The sequence below is a fragment of the Dicentrarchus labrax genome, unplaced genomic scaffold (assembly GCF_905237075.1).
Source record: "Dicentrarchus labrax unplaced genomic scaffold, dlabrax2021, whole genome shotgun sequence".
In the NCBI taxonomy this organism is placed as follows: Eukaryota; Metazoa; Chordata; class Actinopteri; family Moronidae; genus Dicentrarchus; species Dicentrarchus labrax.
Genome location: NW_026136709.1, coordinates 20,503,359 through 20,522,307, shown reverse-complemented (window position 1 = coordinate 20,522,307; position 18,949 = coordinate 20,503,359). Strand labels below are relative to the sequence as shown.

The following is an 18,949-nucleotide window of genomic DNA, read 5'->3' as shown; positions in this document are numbered from 1 at the left end:
CCTCGTTAGAACATATTAAGAGGTTGAGCGCATTTACAATTGTAATGTATGTTGATGATGAATGTTGCAAGAAATTCTGAAAAGAACAGCTGAAATAAAAGCTAATGATGCCATTCATCTGTCCTGCCAAAGTAATATATTTCATATATTTTGTCCTCATGGGTAATGGACTTTTTCCCCTGAATTGCCTGGATCATATTTCCAAACGGTGTGCTAATGCCCCAATCAGTATCACTTACTCCCATGGTCAACATTTTCCATTTGGTCCTTGACATTGATGGGCAATATTGTTGTGATTCTGGGTAGAAAATTGCATTCTGTATGTCGTATCAATATCACTATATTGTTTAATCAAGTGTGATATGAGAAAAGGGAATCAAGCCTTAACCTCAGTCTTTAAGATCAATAACAATCATGTACATTAATATGAAATGTCAAAAATCATTATTACACCATCTTATTTGTTATGTAAAATATAACCTTGCATCATGCAACATGTATTTTTGGAAACTCTCAGTAATGCATGATTAAAGCTGGTACTTATTGCATACCAGTAGTTCCTCACATTGTTGACTTTTAGGTCAAAGTTATATGACGACTGTGGTTACAAGCTGTGTCCATCTACAAACAGTAAATGTAGTTGTCTGGGTTTTGACGAATGCTTGTTTACAACAGAAGGTGAGATGTACACAGCACTGAATTGCACTAATACAGCTTCAGAGGTGAATACACCTTTCTATCTGTTTTCAGACACCCAAGGCTATATCTGTCAATCTATCCCATTCTTTATCCCATCTCCCTTCTTTCTCACTCCCTTGCTCTCTCACACTCATGCACACAAACACACACACACTCCTATACATGTTTTCTGTTGTTGCATATCTACAAGTATAGCCCGCTGTGTTTATATGGCCACTTTTTTCTCTCCGTCCCCATTACCTGACTGAGGCATGACACAACCTAGATGGCAAGCTCCGAGCTGTCAGCAGCAAAGAAATGGCTCGCAAGCCGATATCGATCAGCTATAATAAGCCTGCAGCATTTGACATAGTGTTTTTTTTCCATCAGCAGCTCACCAGTCCACTGACTACCTGCGAAAACTTGCCACGCAACCAGCACTCATGGTATGACATGGCACTGGCCTGACAACGCACAAACATGGAGGCGCCTACGGCATGCCACCATGCCGACATAGTGCCAGTGTGTCATCTCACTACTCGGTTGGTGGGACAGTGTTTGAATGGCCGTTGGATTGAAGGGTAGTTTCAGACCTAATAATGAATAGCAGCATAAAAATAAATTCAAGTCAGCGGTAGGCCGGGGAAGCATATAAAGCAGCAATGGATGCAGAATGATTTACACTGATTAACAGCACGTAGTGTGAATTTTGATGGGAGATAGTATATGTCTTGCTGAAAGCGTAAGCCATCATTAAATATGGATCAGAATCAAGTTATTCACAAAGTATAATAAATCTATGATAAATTGCTGCACCAGAAAGGGGACATGTTTATACGGTGTACCAGAAAATATTGCTCAGTCAACAAGCTAGGGTGCAGATGAACCATGAACACATGTTTATGTTTTGAAGTTAGATAAGGGGGAGGCCTTATGCAGGAAAGCTAATGTGGGTTGGTGTTGTAGCGCTCTGCTGTCTGGCTCAGTGTGACTGTCTGCTCTGCCTATGATAGACTGCTGACACTTCTGCTTTATTTCAGATTTGGTTGGCTGTGTCAAAAATGAGGTCTGACTCTATGTAGATGCATAGCGTAACAGTATTTTCCGTAGATTGTGTGTAAAATTAGGAGGCGCCATAATGAAACCAAACATATGAAATATAAATGTCTCCCTTTAAGTTTCTATTTTTAGTGGAGAACGCAGGACGAGTGATTCAGAACAAATAAATGCTTTCTAATTTCAGTTGGGCTTCATATTGCATACATACTGAAAGCTTTTAGTAATATAGGGTTTTCTTGGCTACACAAAAATGTTATTATTCATTAAGGAATCAGAATGCACGATACAGCTGCAGTAAACCATTTTTTTAATTATTCAAACCGCAACATAGTAAAAAAGTTAACTTAAAAATAACAATTTTAACATTGCTTCCATTTGAAACTAAATATTTTAAAATAGACTCATAAACACAAAAATTCATATAATATAGGAAATTAAAACCAGTATACCCTCCGGTATTTGCCAGCACGATTTAACTGCATTTAAAGACAAGATATGCCAATCCTTTTCAGAATGTTTACTGATTTGTGAATGTACTTGTTGGTGTGGGGTTTGCTGGGCCATTCAAGGAACAATATTGGCTCACTATCTGCAAAGAGTTGTGGCCTCCATATGCATTCCTGAGAGCAGCTCCGCATAATCCTGGTTGCAGAAATCCAATTACAGCATTTTCTACAGAGGTTGGTTACATTCTCCTCTGAAAATCACTCAAATTAATCAATATGCGGGTTTACTGCATATCCAATGAGGGACCATGTGCTGCAAATCCTGAAAGTAAAAGGGAACACCACCCTCTCTCAGAGCCAAGAATTCCCTGCAAAGCACAGTCACTAGCCTAAGTATGCGAATAGTCCACAGCCAGTACAGAGGGGCTACAATTTTCCCAATTTCCAGCAGTAGTTGAGTAGCTTCGATAGCAGTATTTTGTACTGATAGGACATAAGCAATAGGCCTGCCGTAATTTGTTTTGACAACACTGCTGATGCACTGGCTGACCATCTGCATTGCCTGCAACTGTTCCAGGCAACACTGTGGAAATTATAGGTCACAGCTTTGAACCCTGAAATATCTAATGCATGTCCATAAAGAGCCATAAATCCTGGCTAAATGAGCTTAAGCAAGACTCTGACCTGATTCATGCTCACTGAAACATCCATTTGACAAAAGCACAAACTGGCTGTGTAAAATGTAAATCTAAAAAATGCGTCTTGAAAAGTTCTGAACACTGCGCAATCATCCGAGAGAAAAAAATATTATGAATGCAAACACAATTACTCAAACAGATGGTGAGTTTTGGATGGTAACAGGAATCTTATTTCAGTTCCTCGCACTACCTGTTTCCTTTTATAGCTGCCATGTCAACTGGTACCCTGAGCAGAGCATCTTGCTAATTATGCTTATCATGAAAAATGGAGTGTAAAGACTCTCACCATAATATGGGTGAATATTATCACACAGTCTCTGTGAGCCAGCTTTCATTGAGTCATTCTGCACATGCATTGTGTTAACCAAATGTATGTTTGCTTCTTTTTTTAGATTTGCATAAGGTTATCAGTAATGCCATCATTTGAATTATGCATGCATAGGCTCGGTTTTGTTGGTTCATGTGCTATAAATTGGAAACAACTGTTACAAGAAAGGAATGGACAATTTCCCCTCTCTCTTTAGTAAAATCCCCTGTTTTCTTTTGACATACTGTTAAGAAGGTTGTGCCTGTGATTCTGCCTCTTGTCTATTGAGCCAAATGGGTGTTTTGTACATTAAAAGAAGCCCTTGTCTGTCTCCATATTAATGAATCGTTTTATATAATTGATTACCATTGTTAGAGTAATGGAATTTTTAATTAATATCAGTCAACTTTCACTTATAATTAATGGGGCAATGTGCCTATTCTTTTTATGTTTGCATTAGCATTTCTTTTTCATCTTTAATTGTGCAGTTCTGAATCGATTTGCAGGTGCCTCTCCTGGGGATTTGTATTGAATAAGCTGAGAATTTGAAAAATATGTTTTTTTTTTTCTTTTCTTGTCAGTCAAGGGACAACAAACTATAAACTACCCATTTGCCATGAATACAAAGTGATAATTTATGCAATAAGAAACAAATCGTGAGTATTGTGTGTTGACTGAAAAGTCTGATAAATTATCAGTATAATAATGAATTAGTGTCACTCTCTGTCAATCTGCCTTTAAATGCCTTTGTGCAATGCAGTTGTACATGATGGAAACTATCATGACGACCCAAACAATATTATGCAATCCAAACCAATTGCCCTGCAACAGATACTGCTGTGAAGCTTACTCTGCTTAATTTTTGAGAGTGTGTCAGAAAAGATGTTGATTCAGCCCTATAATGTATAGTCTTCATTGTAAGGTGTTTTATTCACCGGGAGTGGGTGGCAAGTTCAGATGAACATCGTGCAATATAATGCAATCACAAACTGTATCTCAGAAAATATTCTCAACAAAAATAGAACATTATAATTACACGACAGTGTTGCAGGTGATCCGTGTGGTATTGTGGTATTGGACACACGTTTATGCTGCTCCGTGCATCCCAGTATGTTTTCTGTCAGCAGTGAGTTTTTCTTGGCTAGGTCTAAGTAGTGAAAGATTGTGGACACTACTATGACTACATTGTTGCAACAGTCCATCTGCCACTGTAATCTGCCTGCTACGTCACAAACAAAAGGAGTAACAATTTTCATCAGGTCTAAGGATGAGGTTGAATGAGGTTGTTATGGTATTGTCATTTTGTCTGTCTGACAGGACTGTCTGCAAAAGCCTGCAACAGTAATTTCTTAGAGATAATCTACTATAAATTAGAAGGGCACTGCGAGAGCATAGACCTCCACCATGGCCAATGGTCCAGTCTAATTTGATACACAAATCTGCAAGCACAACCACTATATATGACTGCATTACAATTGACCCATGTATAAAAACATTAACAAAAGTGAAAAAATATCTTTTAATCCGTCCCGTGATTTGGATCCGCTCCAAAATGTAATGGGTTCTTCCTTGGCCCAGACTACACCCTTCCACCGAGTTAGAAAATTGGACTGGTAGTTTTTTTGTCAACTAAACAAACAAATGACACAGAAAACATAACCTCCTTGGAGGAGGTAATGATACAGTGTGAATGGACTGCAAAACAATAGGAAACGAGATGGATAATAAATGAACAGCTACACAAAACAGCTACTCTTGTTGCAGGATCCCCTGTCATTATCTGACTAAAACACAGCACTGGAAAGCACAGTGTTTCGTTAAAAGACTGGCAAACCTAGAAGCACAAGTTTCTGGGGATCACCTGAGGGCAGCACCACTCCTAAACCATACTGCTGACAGCCAAAAGCCTGACGAGAAATAGTTTGCTTTCATTTGGCTCATCTGAAAATGCAATAGCGGGATGATTGCATTTTGTTTATCTATGTATTTTTTTAAAACCAAATCATACCCTAGTGTATCTCTATTTTATTTAGATAAAAACACGTATGAAAACTCATAGCTCTCTACCTCAGTTTTGTTAAGAGCTTAAACACATACGGCTGAAATCCTAGTGGTTTTGTGCTAGTAATTATTGCTCTACAGACATGCCAGACCTGCTTTTTCACAGAAATTATAGATAACTGTGATCATTACTGCTCAAATAAGTACTTCCCATTTTTTCTGATGGGGGCACTTTAATTAAAGAGGGGGCTATCTGGCCAAAGGATTTTACAGAAGACTGTGTAGCCATTTTCCAAATAAAACCAGATACAAAAAAAAGCACAAGTAAGCATGCATTGGTAACAGCACTGTGGCAGGTAGATGTGCATGCATGACATGCACACGCAGCGAGGCAAGCTAGTGGTACAGTAACCAAGATAACGACCTTAACCCAAGCAGCATTGACGGAATAGATTAGAAAAGAAAATAATAAAATGATATATGTGTGTAGACAGAAGAGAGAAGCATGTTAGAGGCATGTCGCATCTGTGCTGCAGTTGAATCAACCCCTGACTAAAACTATCACAGTGAGATACTGTGATAGTGCCAACTTGCCATCAAAGATGAAGTCAACAACCATAACAGCTCAGCTGCAGTACTTCACAATGTATCCGTAGCTAATAAATACATGTCCATAGCTAATAAGAGACAAAAGGATTCATCCACAAAAAAATCAACCACTGCCAGCAACCCCACAGCAGGTGGGTCGAAACCATGACATACATGCATGCATACATGCACAGAGGCAACTGGACGGTACAGTGACCAACACTCACTCAATGGCACAGCAGCCGAGCAGCAGAGCATAATAATGTCCTACCTTCTGTAGTCAGACAACGTCCACACAGTGTGTCGAATCTGCCGTCCAGTCCATAATTCCATCTGTGTGCAGAACCACCCAGATATCCTTTCAATATGTTTTTGTTTTGTTTGTATGACGTGATTTCAAGGATTGACAACATGTTAAAGTACAATACATGTTTCGTGGAGGAAAGATAGTATGATAAAATACATGGTATACAAGGTTTGTGTTGAGAAAATATAATTAAATTCACACAAACACACAAAACTACAGCAGCCACTTAACCAACAGCATAACATAGCAGAAAATAGAATATAATAAAATACTGAAGATCACACCAACCTAATATTAATGAGGATTTTTTTATATATATAAATATCATAATATGTATTTATGAAATGTGTTCAAAGTAACTTTAATAAAGAAATAGAAAACTGATACTGAATGCGATAAACTTTGTCCGACTGCCTTAAATCACGCAAAATGTTCAACATAAAAACTCCAATAACTCATTTTCTCAGTTTCAAAGTTAATCATGAAATAGACAGGATAATTAAGTAAAAATTACTCGATGTTGATCAAAATGATCAACACACAACTGCATTGAAAGTCAATACATTAACTCACTGGCTCAGCAGCTGACAGCAGAATGACACAGATCAAACATGGACGGCCTCCAAGCGCCACTAAATGAAATAAAACACAATCATATCCTACCTTTTCCCAGCCTAACTCCATCTCTGTCAAAACATCCTCAGGTCCGTTTTTTTTCCAAATTGATATCAGAAACTTCTGTCGACTGAAGTTCTCCTCCTAAGCCGAGTCCTTCGAAGGTGCAGCCGGAGAACACACCATGGGGTCAACAGGTCAAACACAGGTCGTATGTGTTTGACGCGTCCCGGTGGGCAGCTCCACTCTGTAACGTCAGCTTAGCTCCATTCCCAAGGTGATGGAGCTCCCCTAATCAACTGCGTGGGCTTTGGCAAACTTTACAACTCCAGTAAAGTTATTACAGATAGTATTTGGATGACGTTACGGAGTCCAATGCTCTGTATTTGTATCCAGGTAGCATTCATTAACTTAACACGTACATCTTCTCTCGCTCATATCAGGGGCTGTGAGTGCACACCTGTTTCTACCCCCTCCCTCCGGCGCAGGTTACATTTATTTGCACTTTATGCAGGTGAGATAGCTGACTTTAACCTGGGGCCGTTTCTGGTCCCTGGAAAAGTTTCTTCAAAGTTTCCTTCAGACTGTCTTTCACCTCCTTTTCACTGTAAAGGTATACAATTTTTACAATATTAAAGTAAGCTGAGGTAAACGAAATGAACTCAACACCTCTTCCTTGTTAGAAGCCTGGATGTGTTAATTATAAGGTGCTAAAAAAAAAAAAAAAAAAAATGTTATATGGAGGTATTCACCATTAAGCTGGTGTGACATTCAAGTTGTCAATCACGGGCTAAAGTGAAGCGTGACAACTCATTAAACCTGGGTATCATGACACTTACACTAATAATTACTGTAAGTCTTAGCTCCAGTGCATGCATATGAAAGCACTTTTTAGGAGGATAAAGCTACAGTTTTGAAGTTTCCATTGCCTATATTGGCTTCAACTGTGAAAATAAAAATAAATAAGAATAAGAATAATAAATAAATGATTAAAAAATAAAAAATCTTCTTCACCAAATATTTAATGTTCACCAAGAATAAAACTGAATGCTTTATCAGCTTAAACTTAACATTAATGAGGGGTGCAGTCCTGGAGTCCGAGGTCAGTCCGAGGTTCGATCCCCCCTCTCTCTCTACCTCCTTTCCTGCCTACCTTGTCCTATCAATAAAGGCATAACAAGCCCCAAAAATATATTTAAAATACAAACAAACTTTAAAGTGTCTAGTCTAGTGATGAGTGAGGAAAAATGGAGAGAGCAATCTATTCTCTTTCGATGTCAGATCGTCTACTTTGCGGGGGAGTAGCATATTGTAGCATTATTTACATGGCCAATGCATAATCTACATTTTAGATTTTGTGCTTGTTGCATAAAACGTTATGGGACCTAGTTGTCACCCAACAAGGGTCATGTACTAAAGATAATTCATATTCATTTGAATAGAAATGAATAATGCACCATGGGTGAGACATTTATAATGCCATGCTATGCTTATGTGAACTGGGCAATTTGCACTGAATCACCAATAACACCCAGTGTGTTTGTGCTCGCTCGCGTGTCTTGGGTTGTTTTGAACCGTAACCTACAGAGAATTTATAGCTGCATCTCAAATTTTCCTCTCCATGACTGCTATTAAAATGGAGGTTCACTGGGAAATTACTTATGTGCAAATGATAGCTTAATATTCACTAGCTGGGTAAAAAAAAAAAAATAAAATAGACTAAATTACAAAAGAAGACAGTGTCAGTGTGTGGATTCATTCAGTCATTAGCTGTCGCATGGCAGTTATGGAAAGGTGAGCAAAAGACCATGGCTATGGTACATTAAATGTGGTTAATGGTTAGGATACAGCAACTAAAACATTTGGATGAGGGTGGGGAAAGATTGTGGTTGTGGTTAATAAACCTGTAAACATTAATTTCAGGTCTGTGACGGGAGGTCACCAGCATGAAAGTTGGACATGCTACAAGCCTCCACATCCTCATATAGGGCACACAGTTTCCTGTGTTGGCACTGAACATTGGCATTTGACATCAGGAATCATAAAATGCCCAATGTAGACATAATTCCTAGGGATTCTAGGCTGATAAATCAGAATGTGATTACAGGACATTAATGGCTTGCTGATGCTATATTTTTGCATTACTTTACTACAGTGTGTCAACACAAGTTCCCATCCACAAGCAACCAAAAAAGTCACCATGTCTGTTATGTTTTAACAGTGCTAGAAAAGGCCCCAAAGTCAGCCATAAAGTGTAGAATTAGAGGTATCTCAGTGCAGGTTATGGAAGCTTTTCTGACAGAGAAAAATTAATCCACGCTGCCCGGAGCCAGCAGGTCCTCCAGTTAGCTGTCTACACTATGCCACCGCTTTAGTGCTTAAAATATCAGTTCTTGCCTCCTGAAATAAGACTGCTGTTCAACTGTGTTGGTGGAAATCCCATGCCATTGATAAGAAGGCAAAAATCCATATCCATGTATGGTGATGATCACATTTCATCCGAGCCCTTAAATATTTAAAAGGCTTTGAATTGTATGACTGATCTGATTTCCCCAGGGAGGGAAACATAACTATGTCAATAAGCTTTCTGCCACCAGCCCAGAATGTGTTTGTCTTGTACAAAGAGCTGCCGTGGCCCTGGATCTGTATTAACAAAGATGTTCTCTGGCTGGAGTAGTGGTGTTTTGCAACTGTTCTGAGAGTCATCTGGTCACATATCTCTGCTGTCAGGTGAAGGCATCCAAAATTAGAGAGTATTTACCTCTAGTTCTCACAGTCTGATCTTTGCCACTTTGAGAAAAACTCTTATCTCCTGTCCCACATAAGAGTAGATTTTTGAGTCATGCTTGAATAGAAAAGGGTCCACGATGGTGAAGAGCTATCACTGCAGCATAATTGCACTGAGGGAATCCATTATTTATGAGAGATTTAGCCTCATTAATCTGTGAAACGTTCTGAAAGTACGATCATTTTATTTTTCTCATGACTTAGTGTTTTGCAGATCTTTGCAGAGACATGAATTTGCTCTTTGATGCGCAGTCAGTTTCCTTGACTCTCTTTGTGAAATAGTGTTCTTTGACAGTTCTTCCCTAGTGCTTTCAATGAATCATTATCTGTGCCAATGTTTGCACTCAACCTGTCTTTTTCCTCTTTTGTCTTTCAGCTGCACACTGACCTCGATAAGGGGGACAGTGCGGTGAAGTACACTCTCTCGGGGGACGGGGCTGGCTCCATTTTCACAATTGACCAAACAACGGGGGACATCCATGCCTTAAGGAGCCTTGACAGGGAGGAGAAGCCTTACTACACCCTTCGCGCCCAGGCTGTTGACATCGACACCAATAGGCCCTTAGAGCCTGAATCAGAATTTGTAATCAAGGTTCAAGACATCAACGACAATGAGCCAAAGTTCCTGGAGGGACCATATCGGGCCAGCGTCCCTGAGATGTCACCAGTAGGTAAGTGACCATCTTTAGTGACTGGTTCTGTCCAATAAATTAAGAGCAGCCAATACTTTTTAATTTGAATGATTTTCCCCTGACAGCTTTGTTTTCTCCTCTTGAACTACAGAATACAAAAGTTAAGTTTCAGGAGCATCACAGGTACAACCAGAGGGGCAAAGCTGCTACCCAACAGATTTTGACATTTCACAGAACCAGTTATTCTTGGTGTGCCCCGAATATATTTCACAGCTTTGTCTTTATACACCCCCACCCCCAGGGAGAACAGATCAAGGTATTTCGCTAGGAGAATGGTTCCTCTTGATCTGAATGGCAATGAAGCCCTCAAAACTACAAAATCAGCAATCTCTAGAGGATGGGTTGAAAGCTGGAACAACAGCCCAGCCCCTCTGAATCATAAGCTGCTCTGCAACTGTTTAATGTAGAATCAGAGAGACGCTTACAAGTTTTAAAAAATCAACCAAACATCTAGTGTGACTGTGATTACATCAAAAATTTTAAGTAAAACTAACAGAATTTTCTAAGATAAGAGAACATTTTTAAGTAGTCTAGATTTAGTAATTTTAGTACAAAATTTTATAATTTTAATGACTTTAACTGTGTACTGTGAAAATAAAATACCCAGTACCCAAGTTATGAATCAGGAATGTTTCTATAACTTACAAAACTAAGTTAGTGCCACTTCAAATTACTACTTAAAGTGTCTTCATCAAGAATATTTTTTAACCTAAAAAATTGACTCAGCTTTTTTTTGTTAAATTAACTTATCTGGTTTTACAGTAAGTCCTTGCTGCAGCAGCAACGGGTCTGAATCAAACCTGTGGCCCTTTCCTACATGTCATCCACTCGCTCTCTCCCTTTTCTGTCCATCTAACAAAAGGGAAAAAGGCCCCCCAAAAAATATATGCAAAAAAGGCTTTATGTTATAAATTTGAAGTCTCAAGCCCAAGCTGAAATACCCTGACGACATCAGCAAAATCATTAATGGAATAACACTGATGACATCAGCAAAATCATTAATGAAAAAACCCTGATGACATCAGCAAAAGGGTTATTTCATTCATTTACTAAGGCTTTGTATATCTCACTCAAGAGCAACAGGAAACAGTTTTACTCCTTGTGATGAGTTTGGTTAAATCAATAAGCAATCATTCATGAACATAATTGAGGACAAAATGCGATGGATTTCTGTTTAGGAAGAGGCTAAATTTGAATCTACAGTATTTAGTGTCTTATGTTTGTTAAATAAATAGTAATGTTGCTTTTGTGTGCTGGAACTGGAAATGCCACAGTGCTACAAAGTGCAGAAAACATGTGGAATCACAAAATGTGCAGTTACAGTGCAAATGAACAATTCTGACTTAATATAAAACAACACTAAATTAACTGTGGGTGCACCATAACCTTCACTATCACAAAAATAAGCAAGTTACAGTGTTATCAAATTATGCTGAGTGATACCACTATCAGAAATATCTTTTTCAAACAGCAGCCCCCAACAATTTGTGTAAGAAGTTACCTTCCCTGCCAGTGCAATAACTAATTCAGAGGTTATTCACACCATGGGAGATGCAACTGTTGTTTTAACATCAGACCAACTAAAGTCTTTATCAATATTTATACCAGCAGGACTTGTGTGATCAATGGGTTCATTAATTGTTACAACCTTGTTGCCTTGGGTAAGAATCCCCATGTGGATGTTTTTTTATGTTAGCAGGGCAAAACAAAAACTAAAGGAGAGAATTGCTGAACATAAATATGCAATAATAATCGGTAATGAAGACCAATCTGTGGCCAAACATTGTAAAATCACTCATGGCAATAATCCAGAGACTTCCTGAGAGTTGTTAGCAATTAGCCTATCCCTAAATTGTTTAGAGAACGTGACAGATTAAAAAAAAAAAAAAAAGTAATTACCGCAAAATGTCTTAAGCTTGATGAATTTGTTGATTCACTCCTTGTCTACAAAGTTGCATTTCAGATTGTCAGTGTCAGACTTTTACATGCAACTCCACAGAAATCCTTTCCCAGTGGGATCAGTCAGATTGCACAAATTGATCTCTGTTTCTCCTCATATTTGAATATAAAATCTATATACGTTGCATATTGTTCTATGTTAATTGGTTTCCTCTGCATTATGCAGTAATTTGTTGAATAATGTTAAGAACATTTAATGAACTCAGACAGATAATCTATATTTAGCAAAACTGGTCTGCATTCTCCTCCTATGTTTACCAGCAATGACCTTTGAAGGCATTCTTTCCACATAGTTCTTAATCACACTCCTGAATTTCCATAATTGCGTGAATAGAATTTGTTCGCCGTGTTTGTTGTCTCAAAGCTAGGGTAAAGGCTGTTACCTGTGTCCCCTGGAAATGCGTAGGTGTCAGCCGTACTTAAAGGCTTTTAAACTTTCACTACATATGAGCTCTTCAAGCTGTGGATTTCCTCTCCTTTACTGAACTAAAAACGACATTAATGTATTATCTCATCTCTTGTACAGCCGCGTTGAACATGATGCAGCCCTTCTCTGGCATGTCTAATCAGGCATGTGTGGCTTTGTTAGGGAGGATTGAGACACTAATCTCTCTCACCTAATGTTTTAATGCCATTGTTGCCATCTTGCTCAGTCTGCAAAGCCTATTTGATATACAGACAGTTCTTTACAGGCAACTGGGAGCTTACCAGAATTTAAAATGACCACGCAAATGCCATCCCTCTGGTCAGTGTCGCACTGTTCCACAAATCCCGCAGCTGAAAACATCTTTCACAGCATGTTTTTAAGATAGCCAGATGTAGGTATGTGATTGATACATGGACATGTGAGCAGGGAGCTGTCTGCATGTGAAGGCATCCATGTAAACCCATCTGCAAGTAGTCCTTTTAAAGAATCTGCCCATCTGTCCAGGAAACACAAGGCTTGTGTCTTGGAGTTATAAAACAGTCAGGCTGACAAGGCATTTTTGTTGGTTTATTTTTGTCGAAGTGGAAACTTTAGATTGGATTGGTTGAATTTAAAAACATGGTAAATTAGGACTGTGTTAATGGAATAGTGTTTTCACTGCCAGCTAGTTAAGGAGGATGAGCCAAACCTCCAACAAGTAATTATTCTGTCCTTCTTCCTGCAGGGTTTGGAAGGCTTCCATCCTAATACTATTCTTTCCATGGCCCGTTGTTTTCTTAATGGTAGCATTGTTTAATGAATGGCCACACAAGAGCTTTTTTACCCTTGCCCACTCAGTAATGCTACAAATGTACAAATCAAAACATTCAACAAAAGGAGGTGAACAACATCCCAAAACATCCTTTGTCCTCCAAGCTCCTCCTCATTGTACTCTATCAGGGGCTTTTGTCTGTTCAGTATTAGCTGTAGCTTTCTCAGTTGTAATTCGTCATTCATTAGTGTCAGGTGAGATTGCTCAGTAAACTGATGAACTTCAAAGGGTTTGGATTTCAGTCTCATGAGGAAACAAATTAAGGCAAAGTCAATATGTCCTCCCACTCCTTTCCACAGGGACGTATGTGACGCAAGTGACAGCCACTGATGCAGATGACCCCACCTATGGAAACAGTGCGAGAGTGGTATACAGCATTCTCCATGGCCAGCCGTACTTCTCTGTTGACCCTAAAACAGGTAAAGTAGATATCCTTGTTGATTTATGTGGAAAGAAATAATGATTCAGTAGGAGTAATGTTCATAAACATTTACATTTTTACTTTAAATATGCAAGGTAAAAGTGTCAGAAAATAAGTACCTCTGTTTTATAGCTATTGCAGCGAGGCAGTGATGTAAGGTGATCTAGGCCATTAGTCTGGAATGATATGTATGATTGATTGAGGGTGTGCGCTATAGTGTAGACCTGTGCAAGCATATATCATGAGAATAAAACAGGTTCCAGAAATGACCCCTAGGCCAGTCCACAAAGCAGTGGGCCACAAAAGGACACATGCTCTCTAATAAAGACAGTGAATTATTTATTTGACAGTTATGAAGGAATGGCTCAATTGTATCAAACACAAGCAGCATTGATGTCAAGCATTTAATCATATAAAAATAAAAAGCACTGAAATATGAGAGAAACATTCAGGATATCTGCTTTAGAGAAAGCTAGATAAAAAAATAAAAAAAAACAAGTACATTATCTCTAAATAGCTTTCTGGGGTGGAGGAATGTCAGGTAAACCCACAATTATAACAGTCTCAGCATCAGAAAGGAGACTGATCTCAAAACCATCAGTGACTGAATATTTGCTGCGAGGACACTGTGTGATCACTGTGGTTTTCAGTTAGGCAGCAAACTGCTACAGCAGGTAGCTTAAAAATTGAATTTACCAAAAGACCAATAACACAATAACATGTTATGCTTACCATTGTTATTTAGTTATTTCCACACTATTTATACCTTCACTTCGCTGGTGTAGGCGGATGCTGTCATAGGTAGAAATTGCAATAAAAAGGGTTGTAGAGCGGTGGCAGCAGGCAGGGTATGGCAGATGACTGCTCTAAATCTGAAATACCTTCATACCAGCAGTGTTTGCCGGTAGTGGGTTGCTGTTGGCTTACTATCTGGGACAGTTCAAAGCATATGAAAATAGGTTCATACATATCACACAGGCAGATAGGGTGGAATCTGTTGCTTATTATGCCGCTCATCCCAGAGCTTTACAGAGCACATACTGTGACTGTATTTCAAACTGATGCTGGAAAAAATCAAACTGTTATAGTAAATGTTTGCCCTGCTGGGCCTGCATCTATCTCCAAACGCACATCAACAAGGGGAGCAAACACTGGGAGGAAAAAGGTGAGCGACAGGGAGGGGGACAACAACAACATGCGTAAATCTCCATGCGTGTCAGAATTATCCCTCTCCGAGACGGACATCCCCCCTTCTCAAAAAAAAAAAAAAAAAGACGACAGAACCTTCAAAAAGAAACACAATCGTTGATTTTGGATTCACACATGTAAGTGGTCTGCGGATCAAATGGGACATCCTAACCATATTAAATGGAATAAGAAAGAGGAAAAACTGAAGGCCCACCTATGCTGCCTGCTTCCTTTTAGCCTGCCAACCTCCCACTGACCTAGCTATTTATCTGCAGTACAAACGCTCTCTGATCTCAGGGTCTCTGATCCTCAAGTGAATCATTATATGGCTTCACCAGAGTTCCCTATTGAATGTCAAGTGTCTCCAGTTTGTGAAATGACCTCTATTTCAGCCTTGGTCGGAGCCACACATGTAGCTTCTTATTGCAGAGTGAGCTCCTGAGGTGGAAATAAATAGTGCATTTTGAAGTAAATTGTACATTTGGCATCAAGCATATTTCCTTTGTAATTTTAAAAGAAATCTCACTACCTCTACATCTCACTATCTTCTGTTCTTCCTCTGTTTCTAACTCTTTTCCTATCTGGATTTCTCATTAATCTTGCCGTACACCAGGGGTTATAAAGACAGCCTTGCCCAATATGGACAGAGAGGTGAAGGAACAGTACCAGGTATTAATCCAGGCCAAGGACATGGGGGGCCAGCTGGGAGGGCTGGCCGGGACCACCACCGTCAACATCACCCTCAGCGATGTCAACGATAATCCACCCAGATTCTCCAAAAGTGAGTAGCCCGTTGTATATAAGAGACATCTAAATATGATGGCAGTTTAACAACACCTACTATATAATGTAGATGACTATACACAGGTTCACACATATGATGATAACAAAATAAACACCATGCAATTACAACAGGGCAGGGAGTATTCATCATGCCTACTCTTTGTAATTGGTTTTCATTATTTGTCATTATGCGCTGTCGTAAGCAAAGGCCTGTTTATTTAGCATGATTGCATCTCCAGCTACTACCGCTGGCAAATAAACTAGGATTTGTGTTATTTAGCTCATGGGGCATCCTTCTATATTTAGATCAGGTTTAAGCATGATGGTGCTGCGACAGGGATTGAGTCAGTGTATTTAAACACTGTATTTTATCTGGTATTTTGTATAAGCTGCTAAACCAGATTAATTTGATTGTACCGTTCACCAGGACATGTAAAAAGCCGAGCTGGGAAAAAAAAAACCTCATTGCTGTAAACACATTGATCTGTCTTCTCTACATATACTAAGCATAAACATTAACCTCTGTGCGAAACGCATTCTTCATTCCAAAACAGCAAGCGAATGACAGGAAAGCAAAAATGCTGTTCTGTATTGAGGCAGTCTCTTCGGGTATTTTGCGGTGACACCGAATGCTCTCTGAATGTAAATACAGGCAGTCAGGCGGTCAAGCTCCTTTGGCTGCGAGGAAAATATGATATTTCCATAATGCTGTCACAGCACAGAGGTTTGGGCCAAGTATGGTGGCTCCTCTGCCCTGTCCCAAATCCTCTCTTTGTCTTCTTCTCTTTTCCATCCATAGAAGGCTTACAGGTAAAGAAAAAAAAAAACAATGTGTGGTGGCCATATTGGAGGACCTCATCAGATGATTTCAGTTTACTATAATATTGCTGCATGCATCCATCCCACATCTGTCTTTCACAGAAATCCTTTTTTGCTCACCAGTTATTATAAATTAAGTATTTGTAAACCGTTAATTCCCTGAATGAACCTCTGTGATACCAGATGTACCAGATCTGGATGCAACTGCAAAGTCTGCAATTGTAATAGTAATAGGTATATATGTCACAATACCAGAAATGTAGTTGTTGATGCCGATACTAGTGGAATTCCACGATTTTCAATACCAGTTTGATACCATAATCAAAAAGAAATCTGCTGATACCAAGTCCTGATCCAATACTTATTTAGTTCTTTAATAATACAGATGAATAGCTATGCATTGCAGTAATAAAAAAAATGCCTGAAAACCAAGCTGCTCCTTAATGCTATTTATGCATAATATATTAATATAGCCGCCCTATTATATATATATATATATATATATATATATATATATATATATATATATTTTATACTAAATAGCTTATTAGCAAAGTAGGCTATGAAATAGCCTAACAAATTCTCCCTTTAATCATTTTTGAGATGTAGATTCTCTCTCCCTTTAAAATAGTTCTGCAGAGTTTGTTTCTTCAGTGCAACCTTTACCTGAGTTACCTGAATGAACTGTATTCTGCTGAATATTTATTTCCTCCTGTACATCTTTTTCACAGATGACATGAATAAATTACTCATATTTGCTTTTTGTTCACTGGGTTTTTGTTGCACTTGCAACGACACTGTGAGTGTGCAACTTTCCACCACTCTCTGTCTCGCCTCTGATCAGGAGCTCAGCCCCACCCGTGGCAGTGTTTTACTGCGGGCAGGGTTGAGCACCTAGCATACACACACACACACACACACACACACGTACACGGCACAGCGACAGAGAAACAAACAGCAAGGAGTTGACAACAGAGCTAGTCAATCACTTGTATAGCTGCACTTGGCGCCGTCTTTGACATGTTCTTCTTCCTATAGCATTTAACGGCAGACTACAATATTTGTAGGAGTATATGCTGTGCCATCAGGTCCAGAAGAAATGCATCCATTGGTACATACAGTACTGTAGAAAAATGAGTTCCGTCAGAATTTTGGCATCGACTTGGTACCAAAGTATTGGTTTTTGTGACATCCCTAATGGTGTCTCTTAACCCACTGAAAGCGCCATATAACAGCTGTTTGATAACTCCTCTTAATCTGCAACTCACTCTGTTTTGGCACTGGAGCTAATAAAAAGAAAAGCTATTGTCCTATCCTTGAAAGGACATGCACCTTAAAGGAAAATAATGTATGTCCTTGAAAGTACTTGATTATTTATTGAAATTATAGCACCCAAATTCATCCATATGACCCAGCTCTCCTCTGCCAATCCTGGGATCAACACTGTGGAAAAAGCTAAGATCCACTGTCAAATTGAGGAATAACAAATGGGAGTGCAGCATACAACATACATCGCAGTGGCACCAGTATCTTATGATGTAGCACAACACTGAGTATAATACTGAACATTTAAATGTTTATTTAATTTCAATAGGAACACTGAATGCAACATTTTCCAACAGCCTGAGCAGAGATGAGTATTTTGGCTTTGTTTCAGTATATATTTTTTTTGCTACGCCGCTAAGAAAAAAGAAACACCCTCTCTGCCAAGCAATATCCCCTTTCACCCTTCTAGTGCCTAGTGTCTGACGCTGAATGTAGACATTTACGTATGTTCAAGTGCATCCACCCGTTTTGATGCCATTGTCTGTCAAGTAGCACTATCCTCAAAAGGAGTTCCTAAGAGACTCATACATTTCTTCTCTTCTTCTTTCTCTCTGGCACATCGTCTTTTCCTGGATGTATCCATTCCTAAGCTCAAGTTCAAGTCAGTAGAGAAATGTGTTAGGAAATCATCTAATCAAATGTGGAATTTGTTAAGAATAACTACATGTAACAAAACAATGAAGCCGGTTCGAGGGGTTTGGCACCAGTGCAACACTGTGATTGTAGGGCTTGTAGAATTCAGCCACAATGAATAGTCCCAAATAAATGATGTATAACTTTGACATAGCACCAGTTTCAAAATGAATGTACAAAATGAGTGCCACGTTTCTTGAACTGTCACGGTTCTCAGTGTAGAATTTGAGGTGCAATTACTCCAAAACATTCTAAATCCTAAATAATAATAATATAATTTTGACACTATTATACCAAATTGCCCATGGCACCTCTACGATGCCACCAGGTGTTCGCACTAGATTTGTAATGCAACAGTAAAGTTTTCATTTCTCTGGCACAAGCAGGTGCTATTGTTCGAACAG

General features: G+C 39.0%; 1 protein-coding gene across 1 annotated transcript in view; it reads left to right on the top strand.

Moving 5' to 3' along the window:
• Positions 1-18,949, top strand: part of LOC127369695 (cadherin-12-like) — a 98,140-nt gene that overhangs the window by 43,304 nt on the left and 35,887 nt on the right. Inside the window, exons 3-5 of the mRNA XM_051411305.1 lie at positions 9,863-10,157; positions 13,675-13,794; positions 15,598-15,765. Coding sequence (XP_051267265.1) covers positions 9,863-10,157; positions 13,675-13,794; positions 15,598-15,765 — 583 coding nt within the window. The remainder of the gene's footprint in view (positions 1-9,862; positions 10,158-13,674; positions 13,795-15,597; positions 15,766-18,949) is intronic.